Genomic DNA, 23,982 nt, shown 5'->3' on the forward strand with positions numbered 1-23,982 from the left:
CAATTTCTACACTGGAGTAAAATACAGGCACCCATTGTGATCCTAATTTTGCGTTTGGGTTTTATAGCAAAACTAGAAATTGGAAAATACTCCGTCTGCCCTTGGCTGATGATTTAGCACTTCTGCGTCGTGGTTAGACCAAGTCAAATAAGAACATAAAGGCTGCAGAATGCTTTTCTCTCTGCTCTAAATATAAGCTTAGAAGTACAAATTCAAAGCACTTGGAGCAAAGTCGGAAGCAGGAAAGACTGAGCGGGGATGGAAAAGAACAATGAGATCGGACCAGATGGGGAGCGGCTCCGGAAAGAAATGAATCATTTGAGTCCTAGGACATAATAGGAAGGATGAGACTCGGGGACAGAAAAGCAATTCGTGCTATAAGGGAGTGCCATGAGGACACTTCTCGAATGACCCGAATTTGTAATGATCGGGTAAGATCTAAATGTGGTCTTGTTGGACAAGGTTACATTACAGCTATTAAACTCTGAGGAGTTGGGAACATTACCATATTCCGAATCCACGGAAAGCGTTCTCAGCGGCATGAGTCATGCTCCTCTGCATTGGGTCAATGACCTGCGGTGCCGCGCAAGGGGACGCCGCGACAGAATGAACTACGGCTGAGAGGGAGCCCAGACGAGGAGGCGGCACACAATTTGCTCCCATGGCGTTCCTCGGCAATTGAACTGCGACGTTGTTGCACACTCAACGTCCTTGCAAATGCATCTGCTCATCCACCAACGGACAGCTGCATATGAGATGATACTACAAACACAACCCTCGAAATGAATGCAGATTTTCTATATTGGGGAAAAAGGAAAGGATCCAAAGAGGCTCTGCATGCATAAAACACTGCAACAGGGCGAAAGATTGAGTCGTTTGCTTGCCACAAAGGACTCACTGGGATGATTAAAACGGCGCAATGAATTAAGAATGGCAGCCCAGGTTGGAATTCTCCATGCGCCACTTGGTTATGTAATGACATTAGTTGCGTAACCTGGTTTACAATCCACATCTACTCTGCTAAGCATCAACCGCATGGAGAGAAAGGGGTCTCTTATGATTGGCGTTTCACCCCATTTCCCCTCAATTGTAAAGCTGCAAGAGGGGTCCTGGTTCTGATTGACAATTCAGAACAAAGGGAGGGGGACCTCCTTCATTAATATCCAGATCACCAAAAGGAAGAGGACCCCTTCCCTCCATGGAATGGGCACCTGATAAGATACCGTATTTCTTCAATTGTAAGATGCCATCAGTTATAATTTTGGGACCAGCACTGTCAACAAAAATACATAAGATACACCTGTGATTCTAAGAATTGAAGAAATACAGTACGTTTTGGGGGGTCAGTTACAATCTTGACCATATAATTGGCACTGTGTAGGAATAGCGCTTCCGCTACAACAGTATTACTCCTGTTACATGTTCATCAGTCTGATCCTGAATTCAAACCATAGTTTCTTTAAGACCAGCAGCCTAGATAACCCAAAATGGTGGCTGATATGAGCATTTTCCCAGTGGACTGGCAGGGTTGTTTTCCTCATTTGCTTTCACTCTTTCAACCTTTCCTAGGAAATCACGGCAGACGGACCACTACCAGCCCATGGACCACCATTTTCAGTAGCATTGCTAGAAGAAAAGTTGAATATCCTAAAAATTTAGAACAAATGGAAGCACAATATAGGACTTTCCATGGTTATCTTCTAAGGCCAAGATCTAACCTTTTGGTATTGATACAGTTTCTAAAGGATCAAAATAAAATGGCAAAACTGTCCAATTGGAAAGCACTTTCCTATTCTCATTCAATGCCAAATACTTTTGTGAGCATAGATTGGATTCCAAAGTCGTTCTCAACTGCTTTGGATCCATTTTTGGCCATATGCATTGGCTATATGATGAAGACCATCCGATCTGACAGAAAGGGCCTTAGGATGCCAATGAGCATTGAGGGTCTTCACCTCATTCCCAGGAGCTCCTGGTGGCGCAATGAGTTAAACCCTTGTGCCAGCAGGACTGCTGACCAAAAGGTCGGCAGTTTGAATCCAGAGAGTGGGGTGAGCTCCCATCTATCGGCTCTAGCTTCTCATGTGGGGACATGAGAGAAGGATGGCAAAACATCTGGGGGTCCCCTGGGCAATGTCCTTGCAGACAGCCAATTCTCTCACACCAGAAGCGACTTGCAGTTTCTCAAGTCGCTCCTGACATTAAAAAAAACCTGATTCCCAACTTATGGTGACTTTTAATGGGCATTCCCTTGCAAGCCATCCCAAGCTCAACCATAGGAGAAGACACAATGGATCTAATCATTACCTCTCTGTATACAAAGGGATGTTACAAGACCTTTGATGGAGAAAAGAGAATTGGTAGCTTTCCTAGACTGTTTTCTTAAATGCAACAAGAAACCCTTTTCACTACGGATCTCGGCTAAGGCAGCTATGTCTTTGCATATAACCTCTAGGATTCATGAAAGATCCTGTTTTGCTTTAACCAGAATTGATCCATGGGGGATAAACTGATACTGACAAATTAAGATCTGAGTTCCTCTCCTCATTTCAAAGAAAAGGCAGAGTAGATTCACATACTGCATATTGATATAATACCGAGTCCAGCAGGACTAACGATGGGGCAGAGGCGAAATGAAGGCATTCCCTCCCCAAATCAGAACGATTCCTCCCCACAATGAGATTTCCCTTCCATTCCGACACGTCTAGCATTGCAGTAACCTGAAACCTCCTTCGAACATTTAGAGTTCAAGCATTCAAAGCATTCAGAGAAAAGCAACAGGCAAAGTGACCACAAGGCAATGCAAACACAGCAAAGAGAAGTCCAGATTTTTCAGTGTCTCAATGCTAGAAATTTGAGGATGGAAGGGGGAAAACATTCATTTGGGATCAGGATTTATCTTTTGGGGGAGGCGATGCCCCCATCGTCGACTCCTTCTCTTTATTTCAGAGGTAGAGGGCAGCCAAAATGGACGCCTCCCCAGCCATGATCTATGGGATTATATAAATCAGGTGCAGATCTCGAATATTTCAGATGCGTTTTGCGAAATGTCCAAACATGCTTATAGATATCACCGGAAAGAAGTGCTGTGGGGAAAAAAACAAGATGGAGCGGCATTCCTGGTCGAGTCCATTCCACATCTATGGCTGCTGGCATCATAGGTTCAGGACAATGAACACCGATGTTTGGTTGTAAACAAATGAGTGACCATTATTTTGGCAACGACGATCCGTGTTTTGGAGCAATGAGAAGGGACAAGGGAGGGAGAGATACTATACAGCCCTGAGTTATCATCACCAACACAGGAGAGACATGGACACACTGAGGATTCAAGTTAAGGTCACAAAGTCTCTACGGCTTCACAGACGCGTGCTCCATACACAAAGACCTTTGGGGTCGAAAATAAGAAACACCGAAATTTGTGTCGAGATTTCAGAGTTGTGATGTCGGACGGTGGAAGTTGTGTGTGTGTTTTCTACAAACCCATTTGGTTACAAAATATAAGCAACCGCGCAACAAAATGGAAGTATCTGGACATGAAAACCAACACCTGACAAGTGCAATGCATTGGGCCTACGTTTCCTTTCCCCCCTAATTTTTGGCTTCAGTCCCCAAACGGGTCTCTCCAGAATCTTCTCCCTGGAATGTAGGATCGGTTTGGGCTCAACAAGGCTGCCTTTGGGAAAGGGGTCACAATCCACCTGGTCCTTGCATCCTATGCCTTAGTCCCAATGAAGTAGACCCATTCAATCAGTTTCTTAATGGTAACTCAATACTTGGATCAATCGCATTGATAGATCTACTTACTGGTCCCAATGGAGTAGACCCATTCAATTCATTGTTGAACAACAAGTCAACATTTGGGTCAACCCCACTGATGGGTTGACTGTACCGATTGCCAATGGAGTAGACCCATTCCGTTGATGAATGGCGATTCAACACTTGGGTCAATCTCATTGATGGGTTGACGGCACTGGTTTCCAATTGAGTAAACTTATTCAATCATTGTTCAACAAGTCAACATTTGGGTCAACCCCACTGATGGATTGACTGTACTGGTTCCCAATGGAGTAGACCCATTCCATTGATGAATGGCGATTCATCACTTGGGCCAATGCCATTGATGGGTTGATTGCACTGGTTTCCAATTGAGTAAACCTATTCAATCATTGTTGAACAACAAATCAACACTTGTATTGGTGGGTCAACTGCACTGGTCCTATTAAGAGTAGACTCATTCTACTGATGACTCACACTTGGGTCAGTCCCATTGACGGGTCTACTGCTGTTGGAACTAAGACTAGGATTGAGGCCAGTGTGTCGCATGAACAAAAGGAAGCATGCACCCCTGACCCTATCTACTGCCCAAACCCTCTTGCCTCTTTCCTACAGTCAACAAGACTCTTTTGAGACTAAAGTGAACCTTTTTTAAAGTGACATCAACCATAAAGTGCTATCCATCCAGGTCTGCTTTTTTTGGCTGCAGTGCCAATAGACTCCACACCGGAATGTCTCCTCCAATGTAAAACAACACGCAACAACAACCAGAAGAAGCCATTGCAAACCTCTTCCGTGCGTAGGGAGAGGCCCGAGGAAAAAGAGAACACCCCTCCATGGGTGAGACAGGTTAATCCCTAGATAGGGGAACCGTCTGGAAATCTACATTCGGTTGGCAGAAGAGACATCTAGCCATGGTTTGACTGGACACCTGGGGTTCCCTGTTCGGTTCCAACCTATCAGAGGTGACAATAGGCTCCAACTTATTAGAAACACCAATATATTCCAACCTATTCAAAAGTACCTATAGGTATCAGAGGAACTCAGTAGGTTGGACACTGGGGTCCCTGATAGGTTGGACATCAGAGGTCTCTGATAGGTTGGATGCCAGGGTTTCCTTAAAGCAGTGGTTCCCAATCTGTGGGTCCCCAGGTGTTTTGTCCTACAACTCTCAGAATTCCCAGCCAGTTTACCAGCTGTTAGGATTTCTGGGGGTGGAAGACCAAAACATCTGGAGAACCACAGGTTGAGAACCCCTGCCTTAAGGTATCCTCATAGGCTGGACACCAAAGTCCCTGATAGGTTGGATGTCAAATATCCCTAATAGATTCCAACCAATCAGAGGTCCCCTGATAGATTGGGCACTGGGGTCCTTGATTGGTTGGACAACAGAGGTTCCCCAACAGGTTTGATGCCAGATTGGCCATGATGCAGAAATGCCAAGAGAATGCTCCCTCTCTTCCAACCTGGCTCACCTGGTCAAGGGGGCTAACCTGGTAGGGGTCCTAGGGAAGCCCTCCCCCACACTTGCTTTCAATGGGGACTAGTGTGGTCTCCACAGTCTCTATGGAAAGATGGGGGAGGGACACCCATGGCCCATCTGCCTCGCCCTTTCCTGTGACATATTTCTCCATTCCCAGTTGCACACTACATCTCCCAGTTTGGGAACAAGTGAGCCTCATTTAGCAATTAGGACCCTTCCACTCCTTTCTATGGGATTTGGCAAGGGAGGAGGAGGAGGAGGAGGAGTCCGTGGTGGAAGCCAGCCTTGGTCTCTGTAAGACAGACACAGATGAACACAATATCGTTTTCCATTCATGGGCCCTGAGATTAGGTTTTTTTTCTCTTTTGTTTGACTGTGTTTAAAAAACAAAGATGAGACTAAATCATATAGCTCTAGCTATATATATATATATCTATATCTGTATATATATTTCTTTTTTTTTTAGAAAAAAGACTAACTTTCTAATCTCTTTGACAAGTCTTACCGTTTTGTCAGTGTGCAAATGCATTCTTAAACATTTTTTTTGTCTTTGTTTTTGTAGTTGCTCTGTGTCAAAGTACATGCATACCATATTGCTTATTTCTCTATTCAAAAAAATAAAATAAAAGTTTGGGAGGACAGAATTACAAGGGGGGGGGGGGGCGAAAGTGCTGGAAGGACATGGTCCGACGGACAAAAGGTAAAAGAACCATCATAATAGAAAAATAACATAGTTGCCAACAGGAATCGGTGGGTTGATCCCGACATCTGATGTCCATCCGCAACGCTCATTTTTGAACTCACCCCAAGGGTATATTTACACTACAGACTGCAAATTCTCCAAATTCTCCATATTTCCAGGGAATTGTAGCATTTCATGAACGGGACTTGGGATCTTTAGCATTGAACCCAAAGCACCATCTTGAAATTCTAATTTCCAGTTGGCTCAAAAGCCATATCAAACTATGTATAGGTGAATCTAATATTTTAGAGAGGAGCTTGGGATCTGTAGCATGAAATCCAAAGTGCCATGAAGAAATTCCAATTCCCTTTAAAGCCATATTAAACTAAACCTAGGTGTGTAGTAGAGATATGCCCTTGGAGAGAGATATTTTCTCTTTCATAATTTCCAATTTTTTTTTCCTTGAGCAACTACATAACTGCTTGGCGCACAAATTTGACTAGTTGCCAATCTGCCAAGGAATTTTCCCCGTCCGCCTGGAGAGAATGCTGGCAACTATGTTTCCCTATGGAGAAAAAAGTGTTTAATCGGGGAACGTGGGGAGGGAAATAAACCGCTAAACATCCGATTCGATGCTAGGCATCTTCTTATATATGCGTCTATTGCTGCAGGAATTTATCACCCTCGGCGTGGTGTAGGAGCTAAACTGATTTGCAGCGTAAGGCAACCCAGGCTCCAAAAGGTACACGTCGTTGTGGACCCGTCCGTCTCTGGAACAGTACGAGGCGGTCGACTTTATCGACGACCGGGAGTAATTATCATTCCTCGCCCCTTTGGTCGGCAAGGAGAGTCGATAAACGCTCCCCGGACTGCGCCCGAGGGCTGCGGCCTGGTCGTCGCTGCCACCGCAAAGCGAATGCAGGAAAGGGGTCTCCGCCGAGAGGTCAGGATATGCTGACCGGACCCTCTTCCCATCGTCCAGAGTGCGGGTGAAAAGCGGGACATTGTTGCTCAAGAATTGGCTTTGCGGGGCGGCGTTAAAGTGGCTCGCAAAAAGGCCGCTTCCGCCGCCGCCACTGCCTTCAAGGAGCTTCTCCCGCTCTCTGAGGCTGATGCTGCGGGATGGTCTTGCTGCAGCATCAGCCTCCCTGGCCTTCTCAAAAAGATTGTCGAAGGAACGCTGCCGTCCGATCTTCAGCTTGCTCTTCTTGGGCGGCTGCGTCTGGTTGTTCTGGACCCAGTTGTGGCGGTAGCTCTCTGCCCGGGGCACAGTCTCAGCAGCTGCATCCGTCAACATCTGGTCCTCATCAATGTCATAGAGGTTCCCCATCCGCAGGCAGGAGTCACACTTGTAGGGCGAGCGGCTCAAGTAGTGCCCGGCGTAGGCAGGCAAAGTGGACAGACAGCTACGGCAATGGGTGGCTGTCTGTCGGTAGCGCTCGTTGGCCTCGTTCTTCTCCTTCGCAGCGTAGTGCTTGGAATAGAGCTTGTACTGGTCTTCGCTCGGAAGGCTTTCCTCATCAGGCAAAGCGGTCCTGTTACTCGACGACTCTGCCGGGTGGTAGCTATCGTCGGGCTCCTGATACACCTCTGAAAAGCCCACCGACTCCGGAAGGATAATGTTCTCAATATACTGTGGTGTGTCCAGATGAAAGCCGCGCTCCTTCTCTGCGTCAATGATGTAGATTTTATCCCGGGGCAGGGATTTGTTTTTCAGATATGTCAACTCAACATCACTGCAGTCCTTCGGGTATTTGGCTACAGGCCTCTTCTTTGTGTTGTCTTTGGACTTGTGGGGTTTGTTGTTGGTCTCGGCTGGTTCCGCGTGGCAGGAGGTATCCGAAACGTCAGAGCGAATGATCTCTTCAGGGAGGAACCGGGACCCTTTCAGGGAGTGCTGCCGGTTCTCCGAATCTGACTCTTGTGGTGGACCTTGGCTCTGGCGAAGGGACTCCTGGCGCAAGGACTCCACCGATTTCCGCCACAGCTGTCTCGGACGTGAGTTCCCCTCTGCTTTGGTGGCCACAGCCACTTCCACTGTGTTTGGGTTGGACTCATTGAGCGTCAGGGGGTGCTGGCCTTGGAAAACATAGTTGTTGAGGTTATCCTTGTGCCGGTTGCCCATGTAGGTCTGCAGGTCACTCATGTTGTCTGTGAAAATGTTCTCCTTTGGCGGAAAGGTCCGGTTGTTGTCAGGGAACATCAGGTTCCCCTTGTCCATCATCATATCCATGATCAGAGAACCCCTGTGGATGAAGTCCGCTGTCCGTTTGGGAGAGGGGTTCAGATTGGTCATGTTGGTCATATTCTTGGCTGTCCGCAGGAGTTTCAACATGTTGGTTTGGGAGCTGGTCAAGGTGAAGCTGGGGGACTTCTTCTTCTCCTCAATATGGACGCCGTGGATGCAGCTGTAAATACCCTGCAAAGGCCAGAGAAACACAGATTAAGTCATGGAACCATAGACCTGGAAAAGACCCCAAGGACAACCCAGTCCAATCCCATTGTGCTATTGAGCTATTGTCCAATCCTATTGTGCTACTGAGACACAATCTAAGCCCTCCCAACAGAGGTTACTCAGTCTCTACTTTAAAAACCTCCGGAGAAGGAGGCCACCAGACTCCCAGGAGCACATTCCACCACTGAACAACTCTTACCATCAAGAAGTTCTTTCTCATATTGAGGTTGTATCTCTTTTGCTGCAATTTGATCTATGTCCTGATCTCTCAAGCAGCAGAAATCGAACTTGTCCCCTCCATGATATGGTATCCTTTCAGATATTTACGATAGCCATATTTAAATATCTGAAAGGAAGTCATATTGAGGAGGGACCATGTTTGTTTTCTGCTGCTCCGGAGACTAGAACAAGACTTGACAAGGTTGAAATAAACAGCCATCTCTTCTCCAAGGTAAACATACCCAGCTCCCTTGGCCTTTGCAAAGTTTTTCCAATGCTGTGTGCCTACAAAAGCCACAAAGTACAAACAAGGGGGGAAAATACTTGATGAACCAACCTGGACACAGCATATTATTTGAGAACACTGACATGCTGTACCGTTCCAACAACTACCACGACAAACTACATAGAGAAGCCACTGAAATCCACAAGCGTGGGACAATTTCAACAGAAAGGAAGAAATCATGAAAATGAAAAAAATCTGGCTACCAGTATTTAAAAAAACTCGAAAGTCATACAGTAAATAAAGAACAATACTCAAAAAACAGGGGAATTCCAGACAAGAAACAATCAGGGCCAGCTAATCACCTTCCAAAAAAGGACTTCCCCAGGCAGTAAGAAGCCAGACCTTAAGATTGCTGGGCCATTAAATGCTAATTAAGGTGGCCAATTGAAACATTCACATGTACCTCCAACAGACAAGAGTTCTTTCTCCCACCCTGGACATTCTACAGATATATAAACCCAATTTTCCAAGTTTCCAACAAACCTCATAATCTCTGAGGATGCCTGCCATAGATGCAGGCGAAACATCAGGACAGAATGGTTCTGGAACATGGCCATATAGCACAGCAGCTCAGTTTTAACCTATTCATTTTCATATCTAGATCCACAAATTTTAATTAAATGTCATACATGAAGCCAATTAGGTTGGTTGCACATCCTGTACTTTCCGCTTTTAATGTTTTGAATGACTAGTTTTAATGTTTTTCAAAGCCGCTGATTCTAATGTTTTAAATATTTTAAACACTTGGTGTGTGACCGTAATAAGAAAATTCATCCATTCATTCAGATATTAGAATATGGATCCAAAGGCTGCGTGGATACAGGTGCCGGGGAGTGTGACTAATACAGATCAAACACCTCTGTTTTGCATCCACAATTTCCAAGGTCACAACTTGCAGCGTGAACGAGTTTTGGGATGATCGCAGCCCATGCGTTTGGACCAGCATGTTGTTCCTTCCCAACCAGATGTCCACCAGAAGGCCACAGGCCGCTCCACCTGCCAAGCCCAAAGTGGCCAGCTGGCTCCAATGGTCAAGGCCCAGACGGCGCTTGCGATGAACCATGGATGCCCTTCCTCCAGGCAAAACGAGAAGAGGCCGCCTCTCTAAAGAGCAAAGAGCACCCTTGCAAGGCTCGCGTTTGCTCTGCCTTGGCTTTCACAGAGGAAAGAAAGGATCGAAATGCTGCTTAACGTAGTTCCAATGCAATAAACAATGTGCATGCATTAAAATGCAATGAAAATATAATGTATTGTCAAAGGCTTTCATGGCCAGAATCACTGAGTTGTTGAGAGTTTTCCAGGCTGTATGCCCATATTCCTGTAGCATTCTCTCCTGATGTTTATAGGCAAGTGGGGTTTAGGTTCAGGGTGGGAAAAAGGACTCTTGTCTGTTGCAGATTGTTGCAACTGGCCACCTTGATTAGCACTGAATGGCCTTGAAGCTTCAAAGCCTAGCCTGATGCAGTGCCTCAAGACCTTGGCATGCACTTAAACACAATCGGCGCTGACAAAATTACCATTTAGCATCTGTTATAGAACTCCAGTATGCTGATGACAATGTCATCTGTGCGCATTCAGAAGATCTACAAGCCACTCTAAACACGAGAAGCTCGGCCTGTCATTGAACATCGAGAAAACAAAGTGCTGTTCCAGCAGTCACCAGCCAACCCCTCTCCAATGCCAGAAATACAGCTTAATGGTGTAACATTAGAAAATGTTGACCATTTCCACTACCTTGGCAGCCACCTCTCCACCAAAGTCAACATTAACACCGAAATACAACACTGCCTGAGCTCTGTGAGTGCAGCATTTTTCCGAATGAAGCGGAGAGTGTTTGAGGACCGGGACATCCATAGAGATACCAAGGTGCTTATTTATTTATTTATGCGCTTGTATACCGCTAATATCTCAGCCTAAATCGGCGACTCATTGCGGTTTACAACACTTAAAAAACAACAATATTCAGTTTAAAAGCATAAAACACATATACAATACAAATTATTGGGCCACCAATAACCATCCAATGCATCTCGTAACTGGAGTCGCAATCCAAATTCATCGTCCATGATTACCAGTCCTTTAGTCATCATAATTCGTTGCAACGGATTAACCGAATGCTTGTTTAAACATCCATGTCTTCAATCTTTTCCGAAACACCATCAGCGAGGGGGCTGATCTTACCTCTATCGGGAGGGTGTTCCAAAGCCGAGGGGCCACCACAGAAAAGGCCCTGTCTCTCGTTCCCGCCAGCCGCACTTGTGAAGCCGGCGGGATAGAGAGCAGGGACTCCCCAGTGCTTGTCTATAAACCCATTGTCCTCCCAACCCTGCTATATGCCTGCGAGACGTGGACTGCCTACAGATGCCATATGCAACTCCTAGAACAATTGCATCAGCGCTGCCTCTGAAAAATCCTGCAAATCTCTTGGGAAGACAAATGGACAAACGTCAGCGTGCTGGAAGAAGCAAAGACCATTGGCATTGAAGCAATGGTCCTCCGCTGGACCGGCCATGTTGTCCGGATGCCCAACCACTGTCCCCCAAAGCAGTTCCTCCACTCCGAACTCAAGAATAGAAAATGGAATGTTGGTGGACAGGAAAAGAGATTTAAAGATGGGCTCAAAGCCAATCTTAAAAACTCTGGCATAGACACTGAGAACTGGGAAGGCCTGGCCTTTGAGCACTCCATCTGGAGGTCAGCTGTGACCAGCAGTGCTGCAGAATTTGAAGAGGCACAAATGGAGGGCAAAAGAGAGAAACATGCCAAGTGGAAGGCGTGTCAAACCAACCCCAACTGAGACCGCCTTCCACCTGGTAACCGATGCCCTCACTGTGAGAGAAGATGCAGATCAAGAACAGGGCTCCACAGTCACCTACGGACTCACCAGAACACTGATCCTGGAAGACTATCCTACTCGGCTAACGAGGGATCGCCTAAGTAAGTAAGTTAGCATCATGTGCAAAAAAAATTACCATCAGCTGCAAGAGGCCACCCTACACGACATGTGATCCAATACAAAAGAAAGCATAGTGATCTTGTTTGCTGTGTACCAATCTTGTTGTGTATCACATAAGGAGGAGGAGGAGGAGATGATCTCTCTATTCAGTCCTCCGCCTCCAGTTTGGCCATTCCTTGCAATTAGGCACCGAAACGCCATAGTCCCATCCAATTATTTCCCATATGTTTTGGCAAATGACCGAATTGCAGCGTCAATTAACTAATTAAAATCTTAGCGATGGAAGTTGCCAAAGGTTCAGACTAAGCAGATTTGCAGCTTGGGTTTAAATAAATAACTTATTGGGATTTTTTTTTGTCTTTTCTTTTTTTGCTGCTGCTGGTTTTTTAAAAATACTGGTTGCATAAATAAGAGGGGAGAAATTAAATTGGCTCTGTCCCTCGCAGACAAACGACTTCAGTTAGAACATTAATTGTCTATTGAAGCAGTATGTTCAATTGGGAACGTGGCTGGAGATGGTCAGAGGTATTATATATGCGGCAGGGAAAATAATTGCAATATATTGGCAGTTTCAAGGGATGGGGTGAGGGATATTTTAAAATGGGATTAGTATTATGATGTTATGGGTTTACTTTATTTTTATGCTGCCTTTCTTCCTGTTTCAAGATTTGAGGCAGATAAAGGGAAAGATGGGTGCAAAGTAAAGGTGCATTAAGTCTAGTCGTGTCCGACTCTGGGGGTTGGTGCTCATCTCAATTTCTAAGCTGAAGAGCCGGCGTTGTCCGTAGACACCTCCAGCATGACTGCATGGAATGCCATTACCTTCCTGAAGAAGCAGTACCTATTGATCTACTCACATTTGCATGTTTTTGAACTGCTAGGTTGGCAGAAGCTGGGGCTAACAGCAAGAGCTCACCCTGCTCCCTGGATTCCAACCACTAATCTTTCAGTCAGCAAGTTCAGCAGCTCAGCGGTTTAACCCAAGGTCATGTGGCCACATGACTGCTTGGAGCGTCGTTATCTTAAAAGGAAAGATGGGTGCAAAGCTGGCCAAAATGCCATACATTGTTGTTCTCTTCAGGCCATTTTTAGATGGGTTGTTGTAGGTTTTTTAGGGCTATATGGCCATGGTCTAGAGGCATTCTCTCCTGACGTTTCTCCTGCATCTATGGCAAGCATCCTCAGAGGTATTGAGGTGACCATTTTTAGATCGTTTTCCAAAATAAAATGTAGCTTACAGTTGGCCATATCTATGGATTCTGCCATCTTAATATCCTTAAAAAAATCTTACCAAAATTAAGATAACTGCACTGCCCTATTTTTTTCCAAAAGCCTTCTCCCAGGGTCAAGTTTTGACGCTCCTCCTGAAGGCTAATAGGGAGGGGGTTGATCTAATGTCACTAGGGAGGGAGTTCCACAAGTGAGGGGCCACCACTGAGAAGGCCCTGTCACTCATCCCCACCAGCTGTGCTTGCGAGGAAGGTGGGACCGAGAGCAGGGTCTCCCCAGATGATCTTAGTCTCTGAGCTGGTTTGTAGGGGAAAATACTTTTGGACAGGTAGACTGGGACGGAACTGTGTAGGCGAAAGCCAGCATCAATGGCATCAATGGCAGGCATCCTCAGAGGTTGTGAGGTCTGTTGGAAACAAGGCAAGTGAGGATGCTTGCCATAGATGCAGGCGAAACGTCAGGAGAAATGCCTCTAGAACATGGCCATATAGCCCGAAAAAACCCACAAGAACTGAAGGCAAGTGAGGTTTATATAAACCCCACTTGCCTAGTTTCTACAGATACATAAACCTCGCTTGCCTAGTTTCCAACAGACCTCACAACCTCTGAGGATGCCTGCCACAGATGTGGGTGAAACATCAGAAGAGAATGCTTCTGGAACATGGCCATACAGCCCGAAAAACTCTCAGATAGATAGATGTTATTTCAAATAGCAAACCTTGATTTTGCCATTGTATATAAGGAAATACTGTTATTTCCTATCAGCCTCCATGGATCTATGGACTTGAGCATCCATAGATCCATGGCTTGAAAACATTACATATAAATAGAGAGCTAGAGGAAGACAGAGATAGATGTTATTCTAAAAAATAAACCTTGATTTTTCCATTTTATGTAAGTGAATCCTGTTATTTTATTATGGCATTGCATCATATTATTTATTTATTTATTTATTTGATGCACTTATTAACCGCCATTCTCAGCCCTTACGGGCGACTCATGGCGGTGTACAGTACACATAAAAAGACAGTTACAAAGGCCAGTATCAACAACATATAACTATACGACAAATACAAACTACATAAAAATCCGCTTTGTCTCTTAGTAGAATCATAGCCAGTCTCATTTTCCTTATACCATTCCAGTTCTCATTACCGTAATGTTGTTGCTTAGCACTTAATTAAATGCCCTCTCGAACAGCCAGGTCTTAAGGCTTTTTCGAAAGGACATGAGGGAGGGCGCCTGTCTGATGTGTGCCGGGAGGGTGTTCCACAGCCGGGGGGCCACCACCGAGAAGGCCCTCTCCCTCGTCCCCGCCAGCCGTGCCTGTGATGCAAGCGGGATCGAGAGAAGGGCCTCCCCAGACGATCTCAAGGTCCTCGTGGGCTCGTAGGCCAAGATGCGGTCAGAAAGGTATTTTGGGCCGGAACCGTTTAGGGCTTTGTAGGCCAAGACCAGCACCTTGAATTGGGTCCGGTAGCAAATCGGCAGCCAGTGGAGCTGGGACAACAAGGGCGTTGTGTGCTCCCTGCTACCCGCTCCAGTTAGTAACATGGCTGCCGCACGCTGGACCAGCTGAAGCTTCCGGGCCATCTTCAAGGGCAGCCCCACGTAGAGAGCGTTGCAGTAATCCAGGCGGGATGTGACAAGAGCGTGTACCACCGTGGCCAAGTCAGACTTCCCGAGATACGGGCGCAGCTGGCGCACGAGCCTAAGCTGTGCAAATGCTCCCCTGGTCACCGTATTATTATTTTTTTACTGACACAAAACCACAGTATGTCACAGCAAATGAGATCTCTATTATTATTATTATTATTATTATTATTATTATTATTATTATTATTATGCTAATGGGACTTGAGCATCCATGGATTTTACAAGTACAGATCCATGGCTTGAAAATGTTCTACATAAAGAACTATAGATACAGAGATTGACCCATGGTCTCTTTGCAGGCTGATGTGGCCCATTATCCTCTTGATGAGGATACAAGAAGGTGAAAGTGGGGGTGCTAATTGGGTGAAATTCATTAAAAGGAACCCAACAAGACAAGAGCACTGACCCTGCTGATGGAGAAGAGCAATCCGGGCCGGTCAGAGCAGATGCCGGTGAAGCAGAAGCGCAGCTTCCAGTAGAAGAGGTGCTCCCAGACAAAGGTGATGAGGCTGAGGGCCATGGCGGCTGCCAGCATGTAGAAGACGCCCGCCATGTTGTCAATGTCCAGCTGGCTGCTCATGACCTCGTTCTTCTCATTGTGACAGATCCCCGTCAGCCACAGTGTTTCCAGCTCCTCCATCTCGCCTGCAATGGGCAGAAGGCACCATTGGTTAAAATCAGGAAGCTTTGATTTTATCATCACAATTGGCAACATCATCACCACCAACATCATAATAATCACCATCATTGTCATCATTACGATCACCATCACTATCAACGTATCATCACCATCAACATCATTACCATTGCTATCATCATTATAACCATCCTCAACATCATCCTCTACATATCATCATCATCACCATCATCAACAGCAACAACATATCATCACCATCAACATTTTCACATCACATCATCACCATCGTCATTGCCATCACCATTATTACCATCATTATCATCATCATCACTATTAATATATCATCATCATCAACATCAACATCATCACCATCACTGTTGCTATCATCAACATCATCAACAACAGCAGCAGCAGCAACAACGTATCATCACCATCAACATTATCACCATTGGCCATCATCACAATCATTGCCATCACCATTATTACTGTCCTTATCATCATCACTATCAATATATCATCACCATCAACATCATCACCCTTGACTATCATCACCATCATCATTGCTATCACCATCCTCACCATTACTATCATCATAATCACCACCATCATCGTTGCCATCATCACCATCATTAACATAATCACTACATATCATCAGCCATCATAACCAACACTACTGCCATCATTGTCATCATCATCATCATCATCATCATCATCATCATCATCACTATAATCACAATCGGCCATCATCACCATCATCACCATCAACAGCACCATCATCGACATCATCATCACAATCAACAACATCATCAACCTCATCATCATATCACCATCAACATCACCATTGCCATCTTCATCACAATCAACAGAACCATCACCACCAACATCATAACCATCACCACCATCATAATTACAATCAACAGCACCATCAACATCATCCCAATCATCACCATCATCATTACCACTACCATCACCAACATCAACGGACCACGACCACCGTCACCTCTCTAGAAATCTCTAGGTCTTCCATCAGAACCCTGATCTGCCCAAAGGTTTTCCCCTGCCATAAAGCTCAGTTGTGTCCGACTGTGGAGGTTGGTGCTCATCTCCATTTCTAAGCCAAAGAGCTGGCATTGTCCATAGACACCTCCTAGGTCATGTGGCCGGCATGACTGCATGGAGCGCCCTTACCTTCCCACTGGAGCGGTATCTATTGATCACATTTGCATGTTTTTGAACTGCTAGGCTGGCAGAAGCTAGGGCTAACCCACTCCCTGGATTCGAACCTGTGACCTTTTGGTCAGCAAGTTCAGCAGCTCAGTGCTTTAGTCCACTCTGCCACTGGGGACTCCAATCTGCCCACAGCTCAATGCTATGGAACCCTGGGATTTGTAGTTACCGAGGCACCAGCTTCTTGGTCAGAGAAGGCTGTGGCTCTTGCAAAAGTACAACTCTCAGGAGTCCATAGCATTGAGTGATGGCAGTTCAAGTGGCACAAAACCGAATTAATTCCACATCTTGGATGCACTGAAAGCCTTCTAATTTTTCTTGCTTTCTTTCCTTTTGCGATTCAATCCCCCAAAGAAGAGAAAACCTGCTTGGCTCCGGTTGCAATTTCAATATAAATGCAAGAAAACAGCTGCAAACGATCCCTATTGTCTTATTTTTCTGTTAATAAAGCGGAGGTAATTAGAGGCAAAAAAAGGGGACATTCAGAGCAGGACAAAAGGGGAAATCTTTCCGATTGTTTGGAGGAGCACTTTTTAAAATGCTGCAAATGGATGGAGCTGAATGCCGGAGGCTGTCCTACAAAAGGCACTCATGTTTAAAATTAAGAAGAGGAGACGTCCGGAATGAGAGACATTTGGAAGGAAGGAAGAAAAGCAACTTGAAGATTGGGTTTCTTTCTTTCAAAAATATCCTTCGAGAGGAGAGAGTGTTCCGCCTCCGTCATTTCCCCCAAAGGTTGGAACATGTTAAAAATAAGAGCCGACAATGCAGTCGATGTTTCATAACTTTGCAAATGGGAATGGCCGCTCTACACTTTAGAAAAAATGCCATTACGTACCATTTTAACAACCATGGTTCAATGCTATGTAATCTTAGGATTTATAGTTTGCTGAGATGTTTAGGATGCATCTACATCGTCAAATTAATGCGGTTTGGCACCATTTTTGCTGCCATGGCTGGACGAGCTGGGGGGAGTAAATCTAACTCAGCTGTGTCCACTGGGTTTTGGAGTGCATCAGCAGGCCAGGCTGGGGGGGGGGGGGTGGGGAGGTGGGGTTGCAGTAGTCTATCGGCAATCCATCGCCGTGGTCAGATGCTCAGTTCCGCAATCACCTGGGTTCGAGTGTGTCCACCTGAAGGTGGGAAACCGTGAGAGTTTGGGGTTTCTGCTGGTGTACCGCCCACCCCGCAACCCAGCAGTTTCCCTGCCTGAGCTAGCAGAAGTGGTCTGCAATTTGGCCTTGGCCTCCCAGCGCCTGGTAGTGTTGGGAGATTTTAACATCCATGCTAAGACCCCTTTGACTGGAGCAGCTCAGGACTTCATGGCTGCCATGACGACCATGGGGCTCTCACAAGTTATATCTGGACTCACCCATCAGGCTGGACATACACTCGACCTAGTTTTTGTGGCGGACAACGAAATGATCAGAGTGGAAGAACATCCTTCCTTTGTCATGGTCTGATCACTATCTGATCAGTTTTAGACTATCTGCGACCCTTAACCTCCGCAGGGGTGGAGGACAAATTAAGATGGTCCGCCCCAGGAGACTGATGGATCCGGATGGATTCCTGAGGAACCTTGGGGTTTTTCCTGCCATGGAGTCTGGCAATCCTGTCGATGCCTTGGTTGATCTCTATAATAGGGAGATGTCCAGGGCGATAGATACGATCGCTCCCGAATGCCCCATCTCGTTGCGTTGAGACAGGCCATCTCCCTGGTTCACCGAGGAGTTGGCCATGTTGAAACACAAATGGATTTGATGGCCTGGCTGTTGTTTGGTGTGGCTTGTTAGTGCCTGGAGCAATCTTTTGTTGAGAGGTAATTAGATGTCCCTGATTGTTTCCTCTCTGTTGTTTTGCTGTTGTAATTTTAGAGGTTTTTTTTTAATACTGGTAGCCAGATTTTGTTCATTTTCGTGGTTTCATCTAATCACCTCTCAACAAAAAATTGCCCCAGGCACTAACAAGCCACACCAAATAACAGCCAGGCCAGCAAATGCTAATCAAGGTGGTCAGTCACAACTAGCTCCAGCAGACAAGAGTCATTTGTCCCACCCTGGTCATTCCACAGATATATAAACCTACTTTCCTAGTTCCAACAGACCTCACTATTTCTGAGGATGCTTGCCATAGATGCAGGCGTAACATCAGGAGAGAATACTTCTTGAACATGGCCATATAGCCCGAACAAACCCACAACAACCCAATGAAGAACCTCTCCTGAAGGACCCTGGTCAAGGAAACCCCCAAGAGATTATTGCCTCCAGCTGGAGTTGATGTACAGGCACTGTTTTATGGGTTTGAATGCCAAACTATAAGGCCACTGGAGGCCATGGAAGTTGACTGTAGCCAAGTCACACACTGTCAGCCTTAGGTGAAGGCAATGGAGAACCTCATCTGAAGAAGCCTGGCCAAGGATACCCATTGGATCGCTCCCCAATAAAACAAAGCCAACTTGGAGAGCCATCAATCAGAGTAAATGACAAACCCAACGCTACAGGTTCTGCAAAATAGGTGGAGCAGCAACTATGGATCCTTTACAACCACAGAATGAAACCCAGAGTGGATTGGCCACACTCCTGCCATGCGTGCCAACAGATGAAGGACGGCAGCCATAAATGGCTGCCAAAGGGACTCACCGTCACCCACGAACTGCAAGAGTGCCAAGTCGATGGCCCTCTTCCAGGGAGACCCTTTCTGGAGGGCGATCCCGTAGCCGGTGGTGGCGAAGATGTAGCCGCTGCCAATGGTCACCAGCTTACAGCCCTCGTCCCGGCCAGCTTTGTAGTTCAGCACTGCTGCATCGTAGATGAAGGCATCCAGCTTCCTGCAATAAAGGAGAAAATACATTAACATTGCAGGAAAAGAGATCCCACCTAAACATTTGGAACAACTTGCAGACAGTGAAGAGCTATTTGACGGCAGAATATACTGCCTGGGAGTCCCCTGCAATCTCTGTCTCTGAAGGGTTTGAAACACGTTGGGTGGCCATCTCTTGGGAGAGCTTTGATTGTGTATCCCTTTATGGCAGAAGGGGGTTGGACGGGATGGTCCTTTTGGGGATCTCCTCCAAGTCTATGATTTGATGAAAATAAAAGGATGACGAGCCTCTTGTGTTGCATCTCAGGTTGCATCTACACTGCAAAATTGATGCAGTTTGGACCCACCTGAAATGCCACGTCTCTATACTATGGAATCCTTGGAGTTTACACTTTTTGACAAAGAAGGTTCAAGACTGGGTTGCTATGAGTTTTCCAGGCTGTCTGGCCATGTTCCAGAATCATTCTCTCCTGACGTTTCACCCACATCTATGGCATGCAATCTCAGAGGTTGTGAGGTCTTTTGGAAATAGGCAAGTGGGGTTTATATATCTGTGGAATAATATCCAGGGTGGGAGAAAAAACCTCTTGTCTGTTGGAGACAAGTGTGAATGTTGCAATTGCTCAGCTTGATTAGCACTGAATGGCATTGCAGCTTCAAAGCCTGGCTGCTTCCTGCCTGGGGAATCCTTCGTTGGGAGGTGTTAGCTGGCTCTGATTTACTCAGGAAAACTACAACTCTCAGGACTCTTATCACATGGGGCCATGGCAGTTGACCAAATGGGGAGGGATGGCCAATACTCCAGAAGACAGGATCAGGATCCAAAGGGACCGTAACACATGAGAGAGCTGACAAGTCAAATGAATTTCAACAAGAACAAATGGAGGATACGACATTTAGGCAGAAGAAACGAAATGTAAAGATACACGATGAGTGACACCTGCCTCCACAACAGAGTTACATGTGGAAAAAGATCTTGGGAGTCTTCGCAGACAACAAGCTGAACACGAGCACACAGTGTGATGCATCAGCTAAAAAGCCAATGCCATTCTAGGCTGCATCGAGAGGAGTCTAGTGTCCAGATCAAGGGAAAGAATAGTGCCCCTCTATTCTGCTTTAGTCAGACTTCGCCTGGAATAATCGCACTTCTGGGCAAAGCAATTGAAGAGATGGAACAAGTCCAGAGGAGGGCAACTTTTATTTATTTATTTGTCGTGTCAGAGCAGCCAGTCCATTATATTACATTTCTAACATAACAAAGTAAACAAACAGAAAAATACACAACTTGTGAGTTTGGTAGCTGGTTAAATGTCCTTTGACCAGTATCTGGCCACTTGGAGAGCTTCCGGTGTTGCTGCAAGAAGGTCCTCCATGGTGCATGTGGCAGGGCTCAGGTTGCATTGCAGCAGGTGGTCAGTGGTTTGCTCTTCTCCACACTCGCATGTCGAGGATTCCACTTTGTAGCCTCATTTCTGAAGGTTGGCTCTGCATCTCGTGGTGCCAGAGCGCAGTCTGTTCAATGCCTTCCAAGTCGCCCAGTCTTCTGTGTGCCCAGCAGGGAGTCTCTCATTTGGTATCAGCCATTGGTTGAAGTGCTGGGTTTGAGCCTGCCACTTTTGGACTCTCGCTTGCTGAGGTGTTCCAGCGAGTGTCTCTGTAGATCTTAGAAAACTATGTCTAGATTTAAGTCGTTGGTGTGCTGGCTGATACCCAAACAGGGGATGAGCTGGAGATGTCTCTGCCTTGGTCCTTTCACTATTGGCTGCTACTTCCCGGCGGATGTCAGGTGGTGCAATACCGGCTAAGCAGTGTAATTTCTCCAGTGGTGTAGGGTGCAGACACCCCGTGATAATGCGGCATGTCTCATTAAGAGCCACATCCACTGTTTTAGTGTGGTGAGATGTGTTCCACACTGGGCATGCATACTCAGCAGCAGAGTAGCACAGCGCAAGGGCAGGAGGGCAACTAAAAGGATGTAAAGTTAGGAGACCACGAGTCCCTCTGAGGAGCTGCTTAAACAGCTGGGTCTATTTAGACTCAGAAGAGAAGGTTGAGAGGAGACATGAGAGCTATCTGGAAGGAAGATATATATATATGTTGATTTTGTTATTTCATATTTTGGTATGATGTATTTTTATTGTGTGTTTATTATGTTGTATTATTTTGGGCTTGGCCTCATGTTAGCTGCCCCGAGTCCCCTTTGGGAAGATGGTGGCGGGTTATAAATAAAATGTATTATTATTATTATTATTATTATTATTATTATTATTATTATTATTATAAAAGGGAGCAGGCTTGTTTAGCACTGGAAACCAGGACTCATTGGAACCATGGGTTCAAATGAGAGGAAAGGAGATTCCATTTGAACACTAAGAAGACCTTCCTGATCATAAGAAGAGCTGTTCAACAGTGGAACTCTCTGCCTTGGAGTCCGGCAGAGCCTCCTTTTTTGGAGATTTAAACAGGGGCTGGATGGCCATCTGTCAGGGGTGCTTTGAATGGATTTTCTTACTTCTTGACAGAATGGGGTTGGACTGGATGGCCCCTGAGATCTCTTCCAGCTCCTCTGCCTAATAGTGCTAGTTCCCTGCCAAACTGCACATCCCGTGGTTCCCTCCCGCTGAGCCAGGGCAGTTCAAGTGGGGACAAAACTGCATTCGATCCAGAGTGTAGACCCAACCCCACGATTGCATAAGCCTCTCTTTCTGCTCAGCGTTGCTGGAGCAAAGCATGCTCATCCATCACCAGGCGAGGAAATAAGATTTCCCTGACAGCGCTGCCTCCCTTAACTCTCTTTATAAAAAGACTCGTTGAGAGAGAAAGTGGGAACAAATCACTCCGGCGCTCCAATACAATGCTGGCGTTCGTGACACTTGCTTCCCCCCCCCCCTCTCTCTCTCTCTCTCCTGCAGTTGTTCGTTCTTTCGGAGAGGAAGCCGGATGGGCCTCAAGAGCGAGTGGAGATCCGAAATCATGCCTGTTTGGTGCAAACGTGGAATCTGGACTCTGGCTTAGAAGACAAAATCTGAATACATCTCCTTCTCTCAGCCTTTGCTTCTCCAAGTGAAATATCCCCAGCTCCCTAAGCTGCCCTTGACTGGGATTTATAGTTTCTAGACCAGAGCTTTCCAAACTTTCTATGTTGGAGACACATTTTTTAGACATGCCGCCTCCTTTCATGACACAGCCATTCAGTTTTACTAGCAAACTGGAGGTTAATCTACGCTAACCCCTAATAAAATCCTAGAGTTGGAAGAGACCTCATGGGCCATCCAGTCCAACCCCATTCTGCCAAGAAGTAGGAAAATCCATTCAAAGCACCCCCAACAAATAGCCATCCAACCTCTGTTTAAAGCCTCCAAAGAAGGAGCCTGCACCACACCCTGGGGCAGAGAGTTCCACTGCTGAACAGCTCTCACAGTTAGGAAGTTTTTCCTCATGTTGAGGTGGAATCTCCTTTTCTGTAGCTTGAAGCATCCTAGTCTCCAGGGCAGCAGAAAACAAGCTTGCTCCCTCCTCCCTTTGACTTATTTATTTACCTATTTATTTACCTCTGAGGATGCTTGCCATAGATGCAGGCGAAACGTCAGGAGAAAATGCCTCTAGAATATGGCCATATAACCCGGAAAAACCTACAGCAACCCAGTGATTCCGGCCATGAAAGCCTTCGACAATATATTTTTTATTTATTTACCACACTTTCTCAGCCCGGAGGCAACTCAGGGCAGTTCACAGTCGGCAACAACTCGATGCCTCCATAATTATAAAAGTACAATTAAAAACAAATATAAATACAATTAAAACATATAGCATGTAATATAAAACCATACAAAGCCATAGAAGCATAGTCAACAGCGTCTCCTTACTAAAATCGTTATCCAAATTGCATCGTTAAGTCGTTTCATAATTTCATCTTTACCTGATTATGTTACATGAGCAAAAGCTTGCTCAAAGAGCCAGGTTTTAACCTTTTTACAGAATGTCAGCAATCTTATATCCGTGGGAAGAGTGTACCATAGCTGAGGGGCCACCACTGAGAAGGCCCTGTCTCTCGTTCCTGCCAAACGCATCTGTGAAGGAGGCAGGACTGAAAGCAGGGCCTCCCCAGAAGAACTTAGAGTCCTAGATGGTTCATAAGGAGAGATACCTTCCAACAGGTAAGCTAGGCCGGAACCGGGCCAGACTTCCCCTCACATCTTGATACATGGCCCTCATCATGTCTCTTCTCAGCCTTCTCTTCTGAAGGCTAAACATGCCCAGCTCTTTAAGCCACTCCTCATAGGGCTTGTTCTCCAGATCCTTGATCATTTTAGTCACCCTCCTCAGGATACATTCCAGCTTGTCAACATCTCCCTTCAATTGTGGTGCCCAGAATGGGACACAGCGTGATTCCAGGTGTTTTATTTATTTATTTATTTCGTGTACTTATACCCCGCCCTTCTCAACCCCCGAGGGGGGACTCAGGGCGGCTTACAAAAGGCACATCTTGGTGCCTACACAAATACAATAACATATAAAACCAGCAATTAAATGGTCAACAATTAAAAACACTTA

General features: G+C 45.9%; 1 protein-coding gene across 1 annotated transcript in view; it reads right to left on the reverse strand.

Moving 5' to 3' along the window:
• Positions 1–3,210: 3,210 nt before the first annotated feature.
• Positions 3,211–23,982, reverse strand: part of LOC132782098 (glutamate receptor ionotropic, NMDA 2A) — a 180,046-nt gene continuing 159,274 nt past the window's right edge. The window contains exons 12-14 of the mRNA XM_060786773.2: positions 19,248–19,435; positions 15,151–15,389; positions 3,211–8,361 (exon numbers count right to left, since the gene is read on the reverse strand). Of these exons, the coding sequence (XP_060642756.2) occupies positions 6,559–8,361; positions 15,151–15,389; positions 19,248–19,435 (2,230 nt within the window). The 3' untranslated portion in view covers positions 3,211–6,558. The remainder of the gene's footprint in view (positions 8,362–15,150; positions 15,390–19,247; positions 19,436–23,982) is intronic.

This window comes from Anolis sagrei, chromosome Y (genome assembly GCF_037176765.1).
Source record: "Anolis sagrei isolate rAnoSag1 chromosome Y, rAnoSag1.mat, whole genome shotgun sequence".
Taxonomy (NCBI): Eukaryota; Metazoa; Chordata; class Lepidosauria; order Squamata; family Dactyloidae; genus Anolis; species Anolis sagrei.